This window comes from Toxotes jaculatrix, chromosome 13 (genome assembly GCF_017976425.1).
Source record: "Toxotes jaculatrix isolate fToxJac2 chromosome 13, fToxJac2.pri, whole genome shotgun sequence".
Lineage (NCBI taxonomy): Eukaryota > Metazoa > Chordata > Actinopteri > Toxotidae > Toxotes > Toxotes jaculatrix.
This window is the reverse complement of record NC_054406.1, coordinates 8,731,510-8,753,216: the sequence shown is the minus strand read 5'-3', so window position 1 is coordinate 8,753,216 and position 21,707 is coordinate 8,731,510. Positions and strand designations below refer to the sequence as shown.

At 41.0% G+C, this 21,707-nt stretch overlaps 1 protein-coding gene across 3 annotated transcripts in view; it reads right to left on the bottom strand.

Moving 5' to 3' along the window:
- trps1 (trichorhinophalangeal syndrome I) overlaps positions 1-21,707 on the bottom strand; it is a 118,071-nt gene that overhangs the window by 30,597 nt on the left and 65,767 nt on the right. For all 3 annotated transcript variants that reach the window (XM_041053151.1, XM_041053154.1, XM_041053153.1), the window contains exon 9: positions 19,412-20,213. In XM_041053151.1, the coding sequence (XP_040909085.1) occupies positions 19,412-20,213 (802 nt within the window). The remainder of the gene's footprint in view (positions 1-19,411; positions 20,214-21,707) is intronic.

Here is a 21,707-nt window from a genome sequence, read left to right as displayed (position 1 = left end):
GTGTGTGTCCATGTGTTGGCCCTCCATCAGCTGGGTAATAAAGTGTTAGGACGATGACAGGAAGCAACACACACACATGCACACACCCACTAACCAACCATAGACTGTAACCAACCCATACCCCCCCCATCTACACACACACACACACACGCACGCACGCACGCACGCACGCACGCACGCACGCACGCACGCACGCACACACACACACACGCACACACACACACACACACACACAGTGAGCAACAATGTTATGACAATAACTCTGAGTTTTACAGCCCACTGTAGCTGCACATCTGGATAACATCAGGACACACAGGCACAGATAAAGACACGCGCATACACAGACACACAAGCAGAGTAAGCGAGAAGAACAGAGATGATGTCGAAGAAGAGAGATGGCCAAAAGAGAGCACACACACACACACACGGCCAAGAAAAAGGCAAAACTCTTGTTCCCCTCTCTCTCTCTCCCTCTCTGTCTTCCCTCTTCCCTCTGTTTTATCCCTCTTTCTATCTATTTCCTCCTCAGTCTCCCTCTCTCCTTCCTTCTGTTCTTTCTGTCTATTCTCTAATCCTATACGACAGAGACACAGAACACAAATCTCCCTGTTGGCAGAGGAAGAACAGCATGTTTCTACTGAGTGTGAGGGAGAGAGAGAGAAAGACAGAGAGAGGGGGAAAAGAGACGAGGAGAGAAGGAGAGAGAGAGATTGACTGTTGAACACTAGTTGAAGTGATTTATGAGGTTGGAATCTGTGCTGGAACATATGTAGACACTCTTTGTCTTTCGTTCGTACTTTCTAGAACACAAACACACGCACAAACACACACACACACCCATACACACGAACACAACAGATCACACTCCTTCACCAAACCGAGTGTGTCTAGCAGGCTGCAGGTTGTTAGTCAGTGTTCAGTAGACAGATATACACTGTGAAGTTACACACTACATCGTCTGTAAGTTACAGCCATTACACATGAACTGTACCGCACACAAACCACACACGCACACGCGCGCACGCGCACACACGCACACGCACACGCACACACACACACACACACACACACACACACACACACACACACACACACACACACACACACACAGCATACTGGCAGGCTAAGTTACATTCAGCTTCTCTGGGGAGCCACATTTCTAAATCATTTCAGTTACGATCCAAAAAACTTGACAAGAAAAGCATCCAACCTAAAATTATCTTAATGAGAAAAATCAACCAAAACAAAAGAATACCACAGCTTTTTCTAAAAATCACACAAAAACATTGCGACCAACCTAATTCTTCGGGGGTTTACTGTTTCTTTACTTTGATCATCGCTGTGTTTTTACATTTACATAAAAAGGACCACACTGAGTTGAGTTGCAAAAACATTTGCTGGTAGTTTCTTCTCATGTTAGCGTTTCTGAAATGATATATGCAAAAACTGTCATCTATTAAACATGCACTGTGTGCTACAGCTTCTGCTGCTACAACTTAAATATAGACATGAGGACACAGAATTCAATCCAGCTGTCAGTCCCCTACCTACCATGAAACTTACAGTCAAAACAAATTAAACTACACTGAAGACTTTTAATGAACAACCAAGAATTTTATTACCAAATGTAATAGTCACCATTTTAACATTTAATTAACTGAAGTTTCTCTTACTGTGGTTAAATGTTGGTACTAGTTAGATAAACCTGTCGTTGTTATGTGTTGTGCTGCTTAAAAAATACCAGTGTCAAGTGTGGAATTAAATCTCACGACTGCACATTTTTCACCTTGTATAAAAAAAGATGCCATTTCAGTTACAGCTCGACTCAGACTAATGAGGAAGGTGCATTAAAAACATCTCAGTCCCAACCTGGAATTAATGTACACCAAATATTTATGAACTGGCAAGAATGGATGGTGACCTTTATTTACCAAATAAGTGTCTTTCACCCAGACGTATGCACTTGACACCTGTTTAAAATAAATCTGAGCATAGGTGAGGCTGCACTGCAGTAAGTACTGATATGTGTTACGAGCACCCACAGTGACCATTAGAGCTGAAACAATAAGCAGCAGAAAATGAGATTCTGATTATTGATTAATTATGAAGTAATTAACATGAGTGAGAAACTTCTCTGTTTGTTGTATCATTGAAGATGAAATATGATGATTTGGAGCTGCTGCAACAATTAGTTGATTAACTGATTGGTTGATTGACAAAATTAATCAACAACTGTTTCAATAAATTAATTAACTGATAAATTATTCTATAAATTGATTAATTGTTTACGTAATTTAAAAATATTTGATAATCTCACCTTTTTAAATACAAAAAATGTTCTGCTTTTCTCAGTCTTATATTGTTGTAAATGGATTATTTATTATCTGAAGTTACATCGGGCTTCAGAAAATTGTGATGGCCCTTTTTCTCTGTTTTTTTAATGATTTATTGACCTATTCAATTCAAAGTAATCAAGACAATAACCTGCAGGTTCATCAGTGATGGCAATAATCGTTCACTGCAGCCCTAGTTGGTTGGCTGGTTGGCTTATACAGGATGAATAGGTATTAACAGAAAACAGAAAAATATCCAGAGGCAATATTGTAAAAGCTTTTTTAAATAATAAATAAAAGTTGTAATTAATGGTACTATTACAGAAGCACAGATGCAGAGAAAGATATTGATAGGTGTGAGAGGAAAAGAGAAGGAAAAAGGGAAAGGGGAGCAGAGAGACGAAGGAATAGTAGAAAGAAGTGCGGAAAAACTGGTATCCAGCTCACAGGGAGGCGAGGTGGAAAGAATTAGAGAGAGAGAGAGAGAGAGAGAGAGAGAGAGAGAGAGAGAGAGAGAGAGAGAGAGAGAGAGAGAGAGAGAGAGAGAGAGAGAGATCAACAAACAGAAGCAATATTTTCAGTCTTGTTCTAATGCGTAAGAATTAGTTGATTCTGTAATCTGACTTTGTCTCTTTTCTTTCTCTTTTTCTCTCTCCCTATCAGTCTCTCTCCCTCGTTCCCATAGTAATCATTCAAACCTGATTGCTCTGATCCCTCTATTCTATTTGTCATTAGATACAAGGCACACACACACACAGAGACAGACATAACAACACATGGACACACACACACACACACACCAAGAGACAGAAACAAATGCCATTTAATCAAATGGTATAAATAAATAAAAGGTTTTTATTTCCCATAAGTCCATCTGGTCGCCTGCTTTTCATCACACACACAGCCTTCATCTGCCGGTCAATAAAGCTCACACACACACCCGCATATACACGAATACACACACTCTAAATCAAAGGCACGGATGACCACACACATTGGCCAGTGAATCTAAATGTAGATGAGTTCAGTCTGCTAGAACGACTGGCGGCAAGAAGAAACCTTTATCAAGCAAATCTATTTGTTTTCTGTTATTTCACTTTGCGCGGTTGACCATCCTATCAATCGGTTTACCAAAATGTTATCGACATGTGTGCTTTGTAGCTTTAATTTCACAGCACTCCACAATTTAGTTAAAATGTGACTACAGTTCTGATCCAGTTCTGCTTCAGTAGCATACTATAGTCAAACTGCAGAGAACGAAAATATAACTAAACCAAGGCCATCACATAAATGCTTCATTCATTCATTTGCCGATTCGTCTTGGATGGATAATACCTTTCCAGGATGTAGCCGTCTCTGTTATTTCTTTCTTTCTTCTTTAATTCTGTTAGGAGCAGAATGGGATAATTTGAAGTCTGATGCAACACAGAGCCAAGTGTAAAGTATGTGTGGACGCTGAAGTCACCCGTATTTTTACTTTTCAACTAGACTAAACCCATGTTGGTGGTTAACCAAAAGCAGACACTACGTTGGTGCTGTTGTTCTTTTCCAGATCACTTCCACAGTAACAATTTAAGTGACATGAATCAACTTCCCGCACTTTCTGACTGAACAGTTCCAGGTACAAAGAACCCAAGGATTTACACTCAGGGAACCAAAAATCCCTTTGCCTGATAATGGGTTAAAAAAAAAAAGACAGCAAAAATCAAAACGTCATTTTCAGACAAATAGCATTTACTGTTGCACAACTCATGTTTTAATGCATGTATTGAAATAATTAATTAAGAGACATACGGAGGTGGAAAAAGAGACTAAACATTCCAGAGCACCTGTCTCTAGATGTTGTGAATAAAACTGAACACAAGATGTAGCCGCCACAAAGTCTGTGTTTGACCAGATAGCTCTGTTCAATTACTAGCTGCAGAGCAGGGACTGCTTTGGTGGCACCTAGAACTACTGCAGAGGAATGACATGGTAGGACAGATGCAAGTAAAGTCCCGGGGTTCTTAACCAGCTTCTTGATATCTTGGTAAAGTGCATGCGGCAAATACACCCAATTATGTCTAATTTAAGGACAGGTTTTGAAAAAAGAAACACAAACAGTTCTTAGAACTAGTATATTTCACCTGTGGAATTACTTTTTGTTAAAAAATAGTGTAGCCATTGAAGGACATGTATTTATGAGTACTCACAGTCAGTCAAACATTTACTACACATAGGAGCCAATGTCATCTGTCATTAAAAGGTATCATGCATGTACAGCGCTGGATTTTAATTTAAGGACAGGTTTTGAAAAAAGAAACACAAACAGTTCTTAGAACTAGTATATTTCACCTGTGGAATTACTTTTTGTTAAAAAATAGTGTAGCCATTGAAGGACATGTATTTATGAGTACTCACAGTCAGTCAAACATTTACTACACATAGGAGCCAATGTCATCTGTCATTAAAAGGTATCATGCATGTACAGCGCTGGATTTTTGTGATAATCCATAGCATAACAGCCAAAGGTTTGATTAATACAGAAGGGTAAAATAGAAAAAAAATCTGTCAATCACTGTCTCCCAAACACACATCTACACTCACACACTCCTCTATTCCACCCTCCTCCTCCTCTCTCTCTCTCCCCCCACCCCCCTCTCTGAATGAATCGTTCCTTGTCTCTGAACTGATGGAGCGATAAAGTTGGTTTAAACAGCCGTAGACACACCGGCACACACTGCCGAGGCAGGAACATGTGTTTTACATCAAGAGCTCCCAGCTATACAAGAGCTAATGTTACCATCTGTATGCATGTGTGTGTGTGTGTGTGTGTGTCAGAACAGGAGTGCAACATGTCTTTGCAATCTCCTATCAGCTTTTAATCTCCCTTCAGCAGAGAAGGGGGGAGAGAGAGAGAGAGAAAGAGAGAGAGAGAAAGAGAGAGAATGTGCACTCAGTGAGAGAAAGTGATAACCGCTCAGTGAGAGAGGGCAGACACAAAGTTATCCCCTATCTCTCCCTCCTCCCATTATTCATTTTGTTTTGCAAGGCTCCTTTGCTTCTTCCCTGCCTCCGGGGGGCAGAGGGAGCAAGCGAGCAAGAGTTGTCTACTTTAGTTTACATGTGTGTGTGGGTGTGTATGTGTGATTTAATTTTTATTGTCTGAATACGGTGGGAGTTGACAATTTTCATTTTGGCTTGTTGGGTTATTTAGGAGGGCTGCGTTGCAGGCAGCAATGTCAACGTTCATTCCTCACTTAGTGCTTGCAAAAGACTCAACAGCTATTATTTAGCTTGGAATGGTTGACTTGCTGAGTTTGTTTAGACCTTTCACAGTATTGTTGCTGTCCAATATGCAAAGCTGCCTCTGTGACGTTCATGTTTGTTTTATAGTTTTCACGAAGTGTTGTCTATCCAACACAAATAGCACGTGGTAGCTAGAATAACAAGCAACGATTGAAGTCCTGTGTGTCAGATCCTTTCATCCAGCACATGAACACTCACAACACATACTACTTGTGGCTCAAAATGATAATATGTAAAAGGTGGAAATCACAGATATGGATCACCACCAAAACATTATAATTTCATCCTTTGGCCATTGTTTGTAAACTATAACTGTATAACTGTTTCAAATTTTAACATTTTGAAATACCTAACTAAAAAAAATAAATAAATAAACAGAGGTGGTGAAAAGTGTAACCTAAACTGTGCACATTACAACATTAAAGACCTCAAATTAAATCAAGAACTGTCTAATAACAGGGAATCACTTACCCTTGTACTTTCTCTTACCCTTCAAAAGTAGATCACTGCTTATTGCAGTTTTTTATTGCTTATCAGACCAGATAATGTGATTTGCACCTGATTATGGAGTCAGTACATTTTGGGTATCAACTTAAGTGTAACAGGTGTAATATGCTGCTGGGGTTTAATAATCTTTAAACAGAATGTAAGCACTAAATAGAGGGTTTGGAGATCTAAGTCACAGAAATGCACAATATTCTCACTCAAATGTCCAGTTCTGACAGTTTACAAAAGATGAATTAAAATATTTCTGAGTCTACTCCACCTTAACCAACGACATTTGTTTACTGCATAATTGCAATTCAGATGACGTCCAGAAAACTGCATGATGCTATCTCTTAAATAGTTTTCTATGACTCAGTGCAGACACACTGTGAACCAACATGTCATAACCAGCACCTGTCTAAGAACTTAACAGGCAAGAACTACCTGGGGAATGAACTCACAGCTACAGTGTTATTTGATGTAGACTTGGTATGGATGGAATGGTCTTATACTGATGAAGTAAAATGTTGCTGACACAAAGACATTAGTACTTCATTTACTTTGATTCCTTTGTTTCAAAAGACTAACTTAACTAGTGTCTACCATGCATCTGACGCTCTCACATTTCATAACAATCATCTACAGGTTACAGTTTTTTGTTGTGCAGACTGAAATTACAAATTACACACTCTTCAGATGCAAAATAATAACAAAAAAAATTAAAAAAAACTAGGCATAAGGAAGACGCACACACGTCTTCACAATTACAGTGTACCTCGCCAAGAAAACACTGCACACAATATATAGCAATATATAACTGAATGTATAACCACACACAGTGCGGGCACAGAGGGTGACAGCAAGATAGCAATCTCCAGCTCAAGCGTACCTTGGTAGATAGCAAGCTAACATAGCGAAAACAGCGGACAGGATACCTGCTGATGTTGCAACACATCCTGCAGCAATCAATGTTCGAGACAAAATCTGAGCAGAGTCATAACCATTTTAACTCATAAAGATGTTGCATCTGTTGGTCACACTTTCAGGCAGACAGAATAGACAGTGGCACCCAGTAGTAGTTGATTGCAGAGTGTAAACTGATTTGTTTTTTCACTAATCACTCATATTTTGTTCCACTGAAGACTTATGTTAGTGTTTTATACTATCAGAACAGCAATATGAAAAAAAAAAAGACAGGCCTGACGGAGTAACTACTGGACTAGGAAATGAGGCTACAGATGCAATGGCTTCAAATATCATGTAGTGTAAGGTCAGTACAGGAAAACTCCTCCACAAGATTCCAACATTATGCATCACAATAGTATTCACAACAGCTTTACAGGCTCTGGGGGCAGATGTGAGTTACTGCTTACTGTTGCTTACTGCAGAAACACTGATTTGAAAACTGGCCAAGTCTGTGTGTGTGTGTGCGTGTGTGCATGTGCGCACACTTTCAGACCTTATTAGGTTGTACTTGTGGTGATGCTTAACCCCACTCAGAGCTTGGCAGCTGCTACCCTTTCTCTCTCTGTCTGCCTTTATTTCTCTCTACTCTTTCTCCCTTCGTCTTCTCTCTCATCTTCCTGTCTTTGTCATCTCTCCCTGCTCTTTCTGTCTCTCTGACTCTTGCTCTTACTCCTTTGGCACTCTCCTTTAAATCTCTCTCTCTCTCCCCCCCTCTGTCTACTGCTCGCTCACTCGGTGGTCCTGAGGTAATGTAACACTTGTTTCCTGGTTGATCTGCAAATAAGGGGCTTTAAATAATGATGATCTTTCACATATGTTTGCAAGGTGTGCGAGAGGGTGAATGTTTGTGTGTGTGTTTGAATGCTTCATGCATTTTCATCTGTATGTAACTGCATACAGCATGAGACATAATTAACTCACTAATTAACTGTTTACCATGTAGCATTGTCGTGTTTGTGGTTAGTGTCAAAGGCAGACCTAGAACTGGACTTGCGCTATGGAGCCATGTTCTTATGAGTTGGCCCGTTTTGTTTGTGTTGGGTGTTGCGATTTACCTTCTGCCGCTGAGTTTCTGCCATCGCACTAACTAGCAGCTGGTGGTGCTAACTAACAATGCACTAACAAAGGCAGTGAAGAAGAAGACTGCTAGCTAGGAAATATGGATTTAAACGATGCCTTATTTTAAATATTTAAAAAAATGTTTAACAGGGAAGAAATGAACTCATAGATATAGGTTATTCATTTTGGTGAAAAAAAAACACTGAATACAAACATAGCTTTTATTGAATTGCAAGAAAATTCCACTGCAACATTACTAACCAAGGCAAGAAATGTGAGCACTCAGATGAGCAGATAGGTGGTAAACTAAGAAAAAGTGAAAGGAAGAAGAAATATTGTCAGAAAAACCTCATTACACCGGAAAACTGTCTGTGCACTTCAGTAAGTAAGGTGGTAGGTCAAAGCTGAACCTCAAAGTCTGTCTGAAAACTGTGTTGGATGATTCAAACAGACAGTTTGAGTGATAATTCTACCATTTATCTACTTCTTCAAAATACATCTGACTAACCTGGGGCTTTGTTTAAAATTTGTATGATCATTGAACTGTTCATATTTCTTGACATGTCGGGACTTATTTTTAGCAAAAAGCTCAGAAATGAACTTGGTGAGTAAGTATAGTGTTATTATTGTTGATAGAAATGGTGACAAAGCCTATGGAAATATTATCCAAGTAGTGATAAAACCTAAATTATCTTATAAGAGCAATTAGACGTAAAAAAAATACATCACTTCTGTTTTTCCTGTCACTATTTATTGTCAGCGTTCTCTCTGTAGCATCACACATTAAAACAACAACTCTCAGGTGCGTGGCTTTGAGAAGAGAGAGAGAGAGAGAGAGAGAGAGAGAGAGAGAGAGAGAGAGAGAGAGAGAGAGTTGTTGTTAATCAGTGAGCTGTGTTAGATCAGAGGAATAACACTGGTCCACTTTCAGAGAGGATTTTCTCTTTAAAATGCCTTTGGTTATCTCAGTGACCTGAACCCAAAATAAAGGAATAAACGTAGGACTGAATGTGGATGTTATCAGAGTTGGCTTAAATAACACAAGAATATCCTGTTACAGTTAGAAAGATGGATCGTTGTTCCAAGATTTCTGAGAAGAGAGGAGATTACAGTGTTGTAATTGCGTTGATCTACTGCGAATGGACACGAGGCCAGTTGCTATGTTTTCTTCTAATGGGAAACATAAACATAGACTACAGATACAGCCAGACTCAATAAACACAGTGTGAGTAAATGTGTGCGTGCTTTGTGAGACCCACTTTCATAAGTTATATCTCGTTGTTAGATGTTTATGCAGTAAAATCATAAAGACAATTTGGGAAAAAAAAACATGCTCAAGGACATGTGAGCACAGCAGCAGCTCAGAGTGACACACACACACACACACACACACACCCAAACAGGGTCATGTGTGCACACACCCATTGTTTGGCTGCACCTGGTCTATTAAGGAACAGGATAGATGGGACTAGGGGACCTGACTGTGTGAATGTTTGTGTCAGAGTGTGAGTGTGTGTCTGTGTGTGTGTGCGTTCATTTGTGTGCGTCTGTACAACCTCAGAAGCCAAACATCTGCAGCAATGACGTATCTTCAAGTAACAGCACAAGTTAACAGTACACACACCACGCAAACACACACACAAAACATGCCATTATTAAACTGATGTTTAACATATTCAGAGTACCCTCTCACCTTTTGTCTCTTTATCTCAATAAAATCCCCTCTCCCGTCATTCCCTTCAAAACAAATTTTATATCTTTATAAAAATACCATTCTCAAAAACTCCCATGTGTCAGTCACATCACACATACAGATCAGATTACCAAGTTAAAGACTATGAACATGACTATATAGTAAAAACAGGATTTTAACTAACTGCAGAGTGCAGTGTGAAAAAGATGGAAAAAGAGAAATGCTTGTTTAATTAATTACATGCTGTAATTTAATTGGTTATTACACCTTTCCGTTGTATTCACTTCAAGTTTGAACCCCAGATGGAAAATAACCTTCTGGAACTTTCTTAAGTGCTCACAACCCAAAAACCAGGCTTGTGTCAATACAGATATTTAAAACTATTTTGAACTGTTACTATGGAATCACACATCCTTTTGTTGTTTTGTTATTAGATCTCTGTAGTTTGCTTTATGATGACTGCCTCTTCTAGCACCACTGTGTCAGGGAATGGTAGCAATGCAAGGACAAGCCAATACAAACACGCAGCGCAGACTCTGATTTGGGGTGAAAAATGCCAACCTGATTGAATTTCAACGCAATCCCGGCTATGAGGACCTTTAACCTTTGTCTCCGATGAGAAAGGTTTCTAAAAACAAACCTAAAACTGTGTTCAGGTCTGGGTTTCACATTTGACAAAATACAGGGTATAATTATTAAAGAGCTGTGTAATTTGATACGGAGTAAAATTAAGTATGCATGGCTTTATGACAGTTCTTTTTGTTCCATCAGTGTCGCCATTTCTCACAGTCTCCAAGAAGTTTCCACAAGTGCGAAAACTGTGTTGTCAATCTTCAGGCCCTATTTTGTGCATATTCAATATTGACAAAATGAGAGTGTTGCCCACAGATGTACTGAAGAAACAGTGGCACGAAGCCCAAAATGTAACTTGAGCAAAACTCAATCTCTCTATGGCTCTCATCAAAACTTCTTAGCTGTACAGATAGAACAAAAACAAGGCTCTTGCAGCTCTACCAGGCTATAATATCTTCAGCTTTGGCACTATCCACGGAGTTACACAGGACCACAGGAACACAATACCAGTCGATATACTCTAGGACCAAACAAGTCTTGAACAGTTGAAGCTGTGCTGAGCTGTGTTGGGTCCTGTGTTGTGTTGTACAGCCAGAGAGAGAGAGAGAGAGAGAACAAAAGAGAAATGGTCTTAAGGGAAATTGAGTATACAAGATGCATCATGCCAGTGGAGCAGAATTCATAAACACACTTGCACAGAGACACACACACACACACTAGTGGAGAATTCCTAATGAGTGAAGACCTCACAAGGGACACGCAAAGGGAGACAGACAGAGAGAAAGGGAGGAGTTAAGGGAAAAACAGAGAGACAGACAGAGGGAGAAGGAAGAAAACTGATGTACCCTCCTCTAGCTTCAAGTATGTGTGGCACTAGGAGTGCGTGGTGTGAGTGTATTATGAGTTTAATGGTGGATGTGTGTTTCCACTGAGAGAAGTTATAAGTGGAAATCTCCACTTTACATTCCTCTCACACACGCATATGCGTGCATGCGTCCGCGCGCACACGCAGACACATACACACACACAATCATGCACACACAGGGATGGCACAGTCTGCTGCACACGCACGTGCCCAGGGCAATCTTGCTACCTTGCCAAGAGGGCCTTGGATCGCCAAGGTTGCCATGGCATTGCTCACTCACAAACACACAGACATTCACCGATCAGCCACAACATTAAAACCAGTTACTGGTTTTAATGTCACACACACACTTTCTCACTCTTTTTCTCTCACACACATACATACATATATACACACTAGAGCAGGGTGTGTCTAGGTGTCCTAAAGTGAAGTGGATTAAAGTGTCAAGATGACTGGTCAAGCCTGTGTGTGTGTGTGTGTGTGTGTGTGTGTGTGTGTGTGTGTGTGTGTGTGTGTGTGTGTGTGTGTGTGTGCGCGCGCACGTGCACTGCACCTTTAGATTCTTTAATACATTGACTTTCTTGTCGCAGTGAAGGAGGTGTGCCGCTGTGATGATGGCTCCCATCTCACATATTCAAAACTTGGCCAAAATGCAAGATGCATTAAAGATGCATCATCTTTCTCTCATGTATCGCATGTGTTGCGATACATGAGAGATGACTGGCAACTGACAGCAGGTGATCTGAACTGTGGCCCCGTTAAACTTAAAACACTTTTCAATCTTTTTTTCACCCTGCATGTTGTGACAAATGGCCCTTCATGGTAGAAGTTGCATCCTTCCACTGAAATATGTGTTGTTCAAAAGTGTTTCTCTGAATATCTAAGACAGAAGAGAATAAGCTCCATGAAGCAAAGAAAAAAAAAAGAAAAGAAAGTTCAAAAATTAAAGACAAGAAACTCTTTCACCTGATACTGTATGCTAAACAGATGCACATTGTTCTTCATTAGGCCTTTCTGCTAAGCAGGATATTTTTACATTACACGGCCTGGAGACACTACTGAATAAAAACAGAAAAAAGTCATTTGTACTCATTTGTCAATCTACTTTCAGTCATCTACTGGAAGCAGTTTTACACAAACTATTCACCATCATTTTCTCCAGCCTCTTTTCTCTTGTTTTGTCAAATTACATCAGTCACCATTACGGAGGCAAAAGGCCTGATTGTGTGAAAGAACCTCAGATTAAAAGAAGAGATGAGGGAAAGGAAGGGGAGACCAGCCAGGAGACAGAGGAAAGGAGAAGGCTGGCAGGGTTTTCAAATTAACTATTGGTCAGGGGTCAGATGGACATTTAATCTAACCAATCAGCTTCCTAATTACACAAGTGCTGCCAGAATGGTGTACCCTATGCATTTCTGAGTGTGTGTGTGTGTGTGTGTGTAGCTGGCTAGCATTGCGTGTAGAGTTCTTGTTGTAGCAAAATGAACATCTGGCCTCAATATTAGTTCCATGTGTGAACACACACGCATATGCACGTCTGCATGTGCGTACACATGCACATGTGCACACAAACATTAAGCCTGTGGTGAATTGCTCCCGCCTTACACAAAAAAAAAGAGAGAGAGAAGGAGAAACATACAAGGACTGAGGGACTGTAATGTGAAAGCCACAGCAGCAAAATACTGAGAAATATAAAAAGAACGCACATATGCACACATGCATACACACACGCACACACTTCCAGTAGTGTGTGTGTGTGTGTGTGTAAGCTGATTGTAACAGTAATTGATGTAAACGTCTAAATTACAGCTAGGAGCTAAAATAACCACTGTGTTTTACCGTTGCCATGTCGACATGATGAAAAACACCTGGTTGGTTCACTGGCGGGGAGGGTGGAACATCTGTGTCATGGGCGCCCAGCTGAACCAATGAAAAGGCTGTGTGTGTAAGCGATGTGTGCCTGAACCAATGAAATACTCACAGGAAGGAGAAGATATCTGAATAGAAGGCATGTTAGGCTCAAGTCAAACTCATTATATCACATTGCATGATATTATGATTTAAACTGTTCCGAAAAAAAAATAAAGCCAGTCGGCTCTATTTGTTCTATAAATGATTTTAGATCCAGACTCTTGCATAATCATACTTAATCTAGAGGCCGGTGCAAAAAACTATATGAATACTTCTAATGGTTTTTCCAACTTTCGTGCCAGATTCGTGCGGTTTATCATAAATAGGACATTTCACTGAGTGCCAGTAAAGTTTAGATAATCACAGGAAAGTCTTTTTTATAGTCCAGTAATCCCAGAAGGAGCAATTCCTTATCTTGCTGCCTCCCCTCCACAGGAAGGTCGGACTGCAGGGTCAGCTACCCAGCAGAAGCCCTGGAGCAAACAGGGATTCAACGTTCCTGCTCAAGGACACTCAAGCAGGAAAGCCACTTCAGACACAGGGGACTGAGCCTGAGCTTTCTAGCTGAGGGGACATCTGACTGATCACTGTACTTCCCTGCTGCCAAAAACTAACCCAAAGAAAAACCGCACCGGCAGATCCCGGGATTTTAAAGTCAATTTTGTGTACTTTTCTTTGACTGATGAACAAAAAAAAATATGTTTCCCATGCAGGTTGAGAAGGAACATTTGATTTAAAAAAATATATAAACCCGAGTCGGAACCAGTCAGTCAAACAATTTCAAGCACCCTTGAAAAGAGGATTAACATCCAAACATGAGCCAAGATATAGTCAGGCAAATAAGCTAATTTTTGATTTGCGTGAGCCAAAAATGCCAAGCTGTCACCTTCCCCCTACGCATGTTTTCAGCCGTAATGTGTGTGTGAGCGTGGCATGTGTGGAATAGCCAAAATGGGTTTAAATGTGGTTAAAATGGTGTAATTTGTTTTGCAAGCCAAATGTAATATTCCTAGCAGACAATGAGACTGCTGTGGACTGTCACACAGCGTAAAGCCACACACGGGTCATAACTGTGACACACACACACACACACACTCCCATCAAACAGAAACACACATGACGCACGCACTCTTAAACACAAGCTTATCCACCAGTATTTCCACAGACAGACAGACACAGGTCAAAATTACAGCAAACAGGTTGTCTGATTATGTTTCTGTTACACTAAACACAGCCTGGATTTTACACACAAGGCCCACTACCACACATACACGCTAACACACACTACCACACATGCACACTTTTTTTTTTTCTTTCCAGCATGGCTGTGTTTATTTGAGTCTGTGTCCTGATGGGAAATGTGACTGCTACACAAACAAATGGAACAGCCCAGAACAGACAACTCTGTCTGTCTGTCTGTGTGTGTGCTTGTGTATGAGTGCATGTGTGTTTGCAAGCGAGAGGGAGAGAGAGAGAGAGAGAGAGAGAGAGAGAGAGAGAGAGAGAGAGAGAGAGAGAGAGAGAGAGAGAGAGAGAGAGTGGGAGAGGAGCAGTTTGGCGAATATCAGAATGTCTTCCTTTTTCCAACAGACACACACGCACACACACAGATACATCGATACACAAACATCCATGTGCAAACACAGACAAGCTACACCTCAGTGACTAAAAAGAATAAAGCCAGTTCTTTTCACCTTTTCCATAAGGGACTGCATGTAGGATGCTACCTCTCTTTAGCAGAGCATCTGCGTATATGAGCTCCATTTATAAAGATGCCTGCAAAAAATGCACCTTTGAGCTCAGACTGCTCATAACTGTTCTACCGCACTGATGTTTAAATGCTGTAGGAGCAGCTGAAACCTACCTGTGGCTCATATTTCAGCATTTAAAGCGTCGAAACAGAGCAACGCCTCAGTGCACTGTCACCTAAACTCAGCTCCAGCCAAATTCCCCAGATCAGCAAATAAAGAAAAAAAGGTCAAAAGGCTTGACTTGATAGATCACTGTGCACTTCTGCCAGCACTGTGCAGATGCCTAAGAAGGTCACGTCAAAAGCCCAACTACTGAGCAACCTCCCAGTCTGATATCAATATCTGAGAGTTAAGTGCTCTCGTTATAAACAAATTAAAACATAACATAAACAGACATGACTTTGAATATACTGTTGGCATTTCTGTACTACAGTTGTTGGTTACCTGTCAGTTGACTTACATGCCAAAAATGATATATCGGTGAGGCCCAAGTGTTTTCACCAAATGTTTATCAGTTTTCTGTTGCTTCCAGAATAACTTTTCCAGGCTTTGAAACAAATAACATTATCACTATATTTTATTTTGAGAGCACTTTTCTAGCCTGAGGGGATCCTAACAAAGGACGTAACAAAGGAATATAAGGCCCACAGAAGAAACTGTAAAAAACACAATTACACATTAAAGGTTTTTTTTTTTTCTCCTGTTTTTTGTCTTTAAAAAAAGCATTAAACACACAAACATATAGTGATACACACACAGACTGAGTGGAGCATAAGCTCCATAGTTTCCTGTAGCGGATATAAAACGATGTTAAATTATCAGCACGGAAAATAAGTTAAATTCATGCTTTAATTTCCTTACAAACCACATACACTCTCACACACTCACACACACAGATAGAATGCAAATGCAGACACATCGCGCATAATTAAGTACACAAGCAGTGGAGAGCGTGCACACAGTCGCACAGATGAACATGTCTACTGACACACATGAATTTATGCACGGAAATAGGGAAGAAGGGAAATAGGACGCTAAGTAATGAGAACTTTACAGTTGTAAAGACACAGCTGTGTGTGCGTGTGTTGTGTGTGTGTGTGTGTGTGTGTGTGTGTGTGTCTTTTAAACATAATTAGCTCCGTTGGGCAGAAATGTAAACGAGAAAAACTTTAATGAAACTCTTCTCTGATCTACTGAAAGCACACATTCCCGTTTATCACTCTCAGTTCGTCTCTCTATTTTCTCCGTCTGTCTCTCGACTCAAATGGAATTGAATGTCACGCATGGGACTTTTAAAACCCCGAAGGTTCACATTTCAATACAGCATTATGACCACATAAGATGAACACAATCATATTGTGTTTGTAAGGTCAAGTCTGTCGTTTCTTCCTCTCCCTGCTTGCATCCATTTGTCTACTCTTCTCTGCTGTCCTTGAGGTGGGGTACCCTTTGAACTCAATCTGGGATATATTAGATGATCTAAATTTTGGGTTGATACACATGATGTTTGGGTATGTTCACATGTGTTCACATATGTTTGGCTCAGATGTGGACCCTTCTCCGCCCCGCTTAACTCGAAAAACCACCATTACGCAAAGTCTGTCTCATTCCATTTCTAAACTAAAACATCAACCAAGCTTTTACTTTAATTTCATCTCTCAACCTCATACGCTTTCTATCCTTGTCTCATACAGTCAGTCAAATAGCCAGAAAATCAAATTTCGGAGTGAGAAAATATCTTCAATGTAATAAATCACTATGAAAACAAAGCCAGTAGCGGGGCAATGTCTCAACAAGGCAACACTGCGCAGCAATTACAGATCAGGCCTTTCAAAAGAAAATATTCTCCCCCCTCTACAAACCAAAAAGAATACTAAGAACTCTTTCTGTGTGTGTATGTGAGTGTGTGAGGTGTGTATCGATCCCTGTGTATCAGGTGAGTTGTCCTTTGAAGAAAAGAAGGGAAATGAAAGAGAAAAAGAATGAAAAGAAAAGGGGAGAGACAGATCGATGCCAAGGAGAACAGAAAGAACAAGTGAGGATGAGGAAAACACACACCAGTGTAGAACTGCACACACTGACAAAAGGAAAAAAAAAAACCATGCACACACAGGCGTTTAGATAAAATATGACTCTGACCATTTGTTTCTGCTTTTGTCTCTTTTTAATCCTTTGCTTCCTCCCTACTATCCCACTCCCTGCATCCTTCCATCATTGCTCTTCCTCCTCCTCCATCCTCTCCTTCTACTTTTCACTTGCCATTTACAAAGAGTCAATTTGTATTTTGGGTGGATTCACCTTTTACAATTCCGACTCTGCCCTGTTGCGTCAAAGGCCATATTTAAATTGAACTAAACGCCTGTGTGTATGTGTGTGTGCACTGAGCTATTTCAGATGATCCTTTGCATTAGTGCCCCTCCCTAGCCCTGCCCAGTGATGAGTCAACCCCAGAATGTGTGTGTACTGCATGTGTGAGTGTGTGTGTGAGTGTGTGTGGTATATTTGTGTTTGCGTGTGCCGTGTCAATGCATGCCATGGAAACTGAGAATAAATATTGTTGTGAGAGGAGGGAGAAAGATAGCAGCAAAGGCCATATCTTATGAAGCCATTAAAGTAATGAGTCATGTTCAGTTTCTGCTCTGTAATAAATTGTTAAATTGTTTGTCTCTTCCCTCCCTCTCTTCCTCTTTCTTCTTCTCACCTTTACACACACACACACACACTTACCAAACACTTTAACTCCTTAAGGCCCTGATGGACTCTAAAAGAGATAAGGACAGCAGATGTGGTTTTCCATAACACTGGGACAAGGTTTACACTACTCTTCTCTATGCAGATTTCAGACTCTAGTGAAAGCAAAAGAACATTTGTGGGTACGAAAATGAAAAACTCATGATGTGCAGCCAAACATTGTTTAAACTGACAGAACTAAATTTTTAATATTTCCCTTTGATGGAATGGCGTAGCTATAAAAAGAGTCTTGGGTTTGAATATTTCACTCAGTGTAAACACTGCATAACAATAAACAGCTGAAGAATACACGTCATACTATCAGACTGAGGAGTGAGATCCTGTTTTTCAACTTCAAAGTGACTTCAAGGAATAATTGAACACTTTGGGAAATGTGCTTATTTGTGAGGTCAGGACGTGTTTAGCCTAGCTGAGCATAAAGACTGGGAGCAGGGGGTAACAGTAAGCCCACCCTGCCTACCAACATCTCCAAATCGCAGTTATTCACACATCGCATCTTATTTGTTCAATCTGCACACAAACAGTAATGTAAAAATTTAAATTTGTTGTGATTTTCAGGGGAGTTATGACAAATATTTCTTCAACTATTTCTTTGTTTGAGGAGGACAGAAGGGACAAACTGTATGTCGAGGGGTTAACTTTTAATGCTCCACACTTGTATCTCTATCTGACCCTCCCTATCTCCTTTCTTCATCTTAGTTTTCCTCCCTCGCTCTCTCTCTCACGCATGTAGTCTCTCTCTCTCGCTCTCTGACAGACACACACTGCCCCACCCACGATAATGAGTAAACCTCTTGCTGCCCCACCCTGCCCGGTCTGCCAAGTTACTGCCAACACCTCACACACACACACACACACACGCACATGCATACACATACACACACATGCAATAGGCCAACCCACAACTTGTACAAAGGAGCCATACACTCAACTTAGCCTACACATTGATATGTGCATACACACACCACTCTCACCACTCTCACACTCCATACTACCACTTACATAGACCCATGTCAGTGCCCTGACACCACACACACACACACACACGCACGCATGCACACACAGTTCCGTCTATTCTGATCTAATGTGATCATTGCCAATAAGCTCTGCGGTGCAGGCAAACCACAATCTGTTCCTGCCAGTCCATGACATCACTGTGAAGTGAAAAGCACTGTGGGCCAAAAAGCAGGGTGAGGGAACTGACTGACAGGTGGTAACCATGGGAATGTCAGTTTGCCTCTCTGTCGCCAAAGCAACAGGCAAGTTTCTCAGTGTTGTGAGTTAAAATTTAATTTAAAGAAAAAATGAATGCAACTCATGGAAAAGAAAATGGAATCATGGAATCCTACACACATGGACAAAAGCTCAAACAATATGAACACACACAACCAAGTGGGGACACCCGTACAAACTTTGTTCGCCAACAGAAATCTGCACAGCAAAAAAAAAAGTACTCTAAAAGTATGATGGAAGTATTACAGATTTCATTGTAGCTGCTCGCTGCATGTGGTCTAATCCCCACATGTGATTCAAAGGAAACGCAGACGCAGGCGTATTAATAGCATTACTTTGACAACTAATGCTCTCAGCAGGTAGGATCTGGATACAAAGGCTTTCATTCACAGCTAAAAGCTAAGATCAGGGAGTAAATGAGATGGAAGATTTGGCTAAATGAGAGAATGAGGTGAATGTGAAACAGAAGAAGGTAGGAGGCTGCGCACATGTTCCACCTTACCCGTAGCAGGGACTGGGATTCCTCTTTAGCAGCTCCTCCTTTCCCCTCCTGTCCTCCACCACCTCCACTTCCTCCTCCTCCTCCTGTGTACTGCTGAGGGGGCATCTGGCTCTGCTTCTCCCCTCCACCTCCACCTGTAGGGGCTCCTCCTGGCCTTCCTCCTCCGTACAGCTTGGCGTCTCCCAAAAACGACTTGGTATCTCCCAAAAATGACTTGGTGTCTCCCAGGTAAACCATGCTAGGCGAGGCCACACCTCTTTTCTGCTGCGAGGCCTCATGATTGGCTGAAACAAAAGACAATGGGAGGGGGGAGGGGAAAAGAGAGGGGCTCCCACCTCCTGCCCCTCTTTCTGCTCCTCTTTCGGGCCCCATTCGCTCCTTGGGCACCCAGAGTAAACCGTGGGCCTGCTCACCTCCTCTTTCTCCTATTCCTCGTGTCTCACCAAGAACCCAGCCTTTCTCCCGTTCTCTTTCTTTCTCCTCACCTCCTTCACTTTTTACCACTCCTCCTGCCTCTTCTCTGCCTCCTTCTGCCAACCGTCCCTCAGGCGGTGCAAGGGAGTAGAGGAGGCGAAGATCCCCCTTGCTCTCTTCTTTAATGGCTAAGGTAGATGGAGCTGAGCAGCCATTGGCTGAGACTGATAATGAAGGTGTCAGTGAGGTTGTCAGTGAGGTGGGTAAGGATGAGCTTAACGAGGGAGAGGAGTCGTGACAGTGGACAGAGTTAAAATGGTCGAGGAGGGCTGATGAATCTGGAGCCGTGAAGTCACAGCGTCGACAACGGCAACACGCGTGGACACGCCTGCAGAGAGAAAAAAGCACAGAGTGAATTACAGACATAAATAAAATAACTTGAATTAGAATGAGCAAAACATTTTTAAAACAGAGGAAGTGAGTTCACAATCATAGAATAATTGTGCTTAAATATATGCACAGACAGTATATTCTTGGGTTTGTCAGATCCTGTCTGGACAATACCACTGCACTCCAACATGACGTGTTGAAAAATAGATTTTGTCACTAAGGTTTATCTTCAGTTTGACAGTAAGTCACACTGAAGTCAGAACAGTAAAACCAACAAGACTGAGCATAAAAATAAAGATTCAAGTAACTGGGTTTGTTTCCTTTTCAAAGCCAGAGTCAATTCATCGATTAAATGTAAAAAAAGCATTCATTCCAAACAGCTTTTAATGGGCAGGATGTGACATGTATTTAAAAAAACACAATTTAAAGTGCATTAGGCCCAGGTTGATTTCCTCCGACCACTCAGGTACAATTTCACTGAGCCCCATGGCCAAAAAGTGACTCAGTGTTCCACTAAATCACAATGAATTAAGGCAAAACTGTGAGGAATGTAAATGAATCTGAATGACAAGAAATGAATCACCCATCAACAAACCACCTTCATTTCCTGTTGGTGAGGCCCTGAGTGACCCGCAGTACATACAGTACACAACACAGGGAGTTTTCCTGGCTTAGAAAACAGTTCCTGGGCTTCCTGTGCAGACCAAACGAGCAAAATCAACCGACCCTCTTTACCAAGAACTTGGAAACATCTAAGATTTTTCTGTTCTAGCACCTCTTGTGCCTGTGGATGCTGCTTAGGAACCTGCCACAACAATTTTCCGTGCAGAAAATACAAAAACAAGAACTAAAACAACCAATGAAGACCCACACACACGTAAAGAATACACCCAGAATTATCATTTCAAAGAATACATACAACAACCTTCTTATTTGTCAGCAGTATGATTTATGCATGATTGATGGGAGTGAAATGGTAATGTGACATGTGGCTTTAAAAAAAAAATGAAATACATAAATTTAAAATATATATTCTGTGCAACTCTGTGCATCTACTCTGTCCTGGGAGATGTCCTGGGCAATGACAGGTTCAAGTTGGGTCTTTGAACTGCATGTCCAGAAGATGAAAAACTAGAAATTTGGGAAAATGTGTGTGTGCAAAAGTACACCTTGTGCCTAGTGGACTTAAATATCTCCAGATGCTGAACAAAGACAGAGTGGCCTCTCTGTTTGTCATCACCATGCACACACACACCACACGTACATGCATGCACACATGGACCGGTGCGCTTACTGACTCATTCACTCTCTTGCTCTGTTACTTTTTTCTCTCTCACATGGACAAACATGATATATGAAGTTTATATCATTCATTCTACACATGTACTGATCTAATCCGATTTCCCCCTGGATGCTGTCAACAGCAGCATCTATCCCACCTGCACTGAATTAGATTTTTTCCTATGGAAAATAAGAAAAGGGACTTTATAAT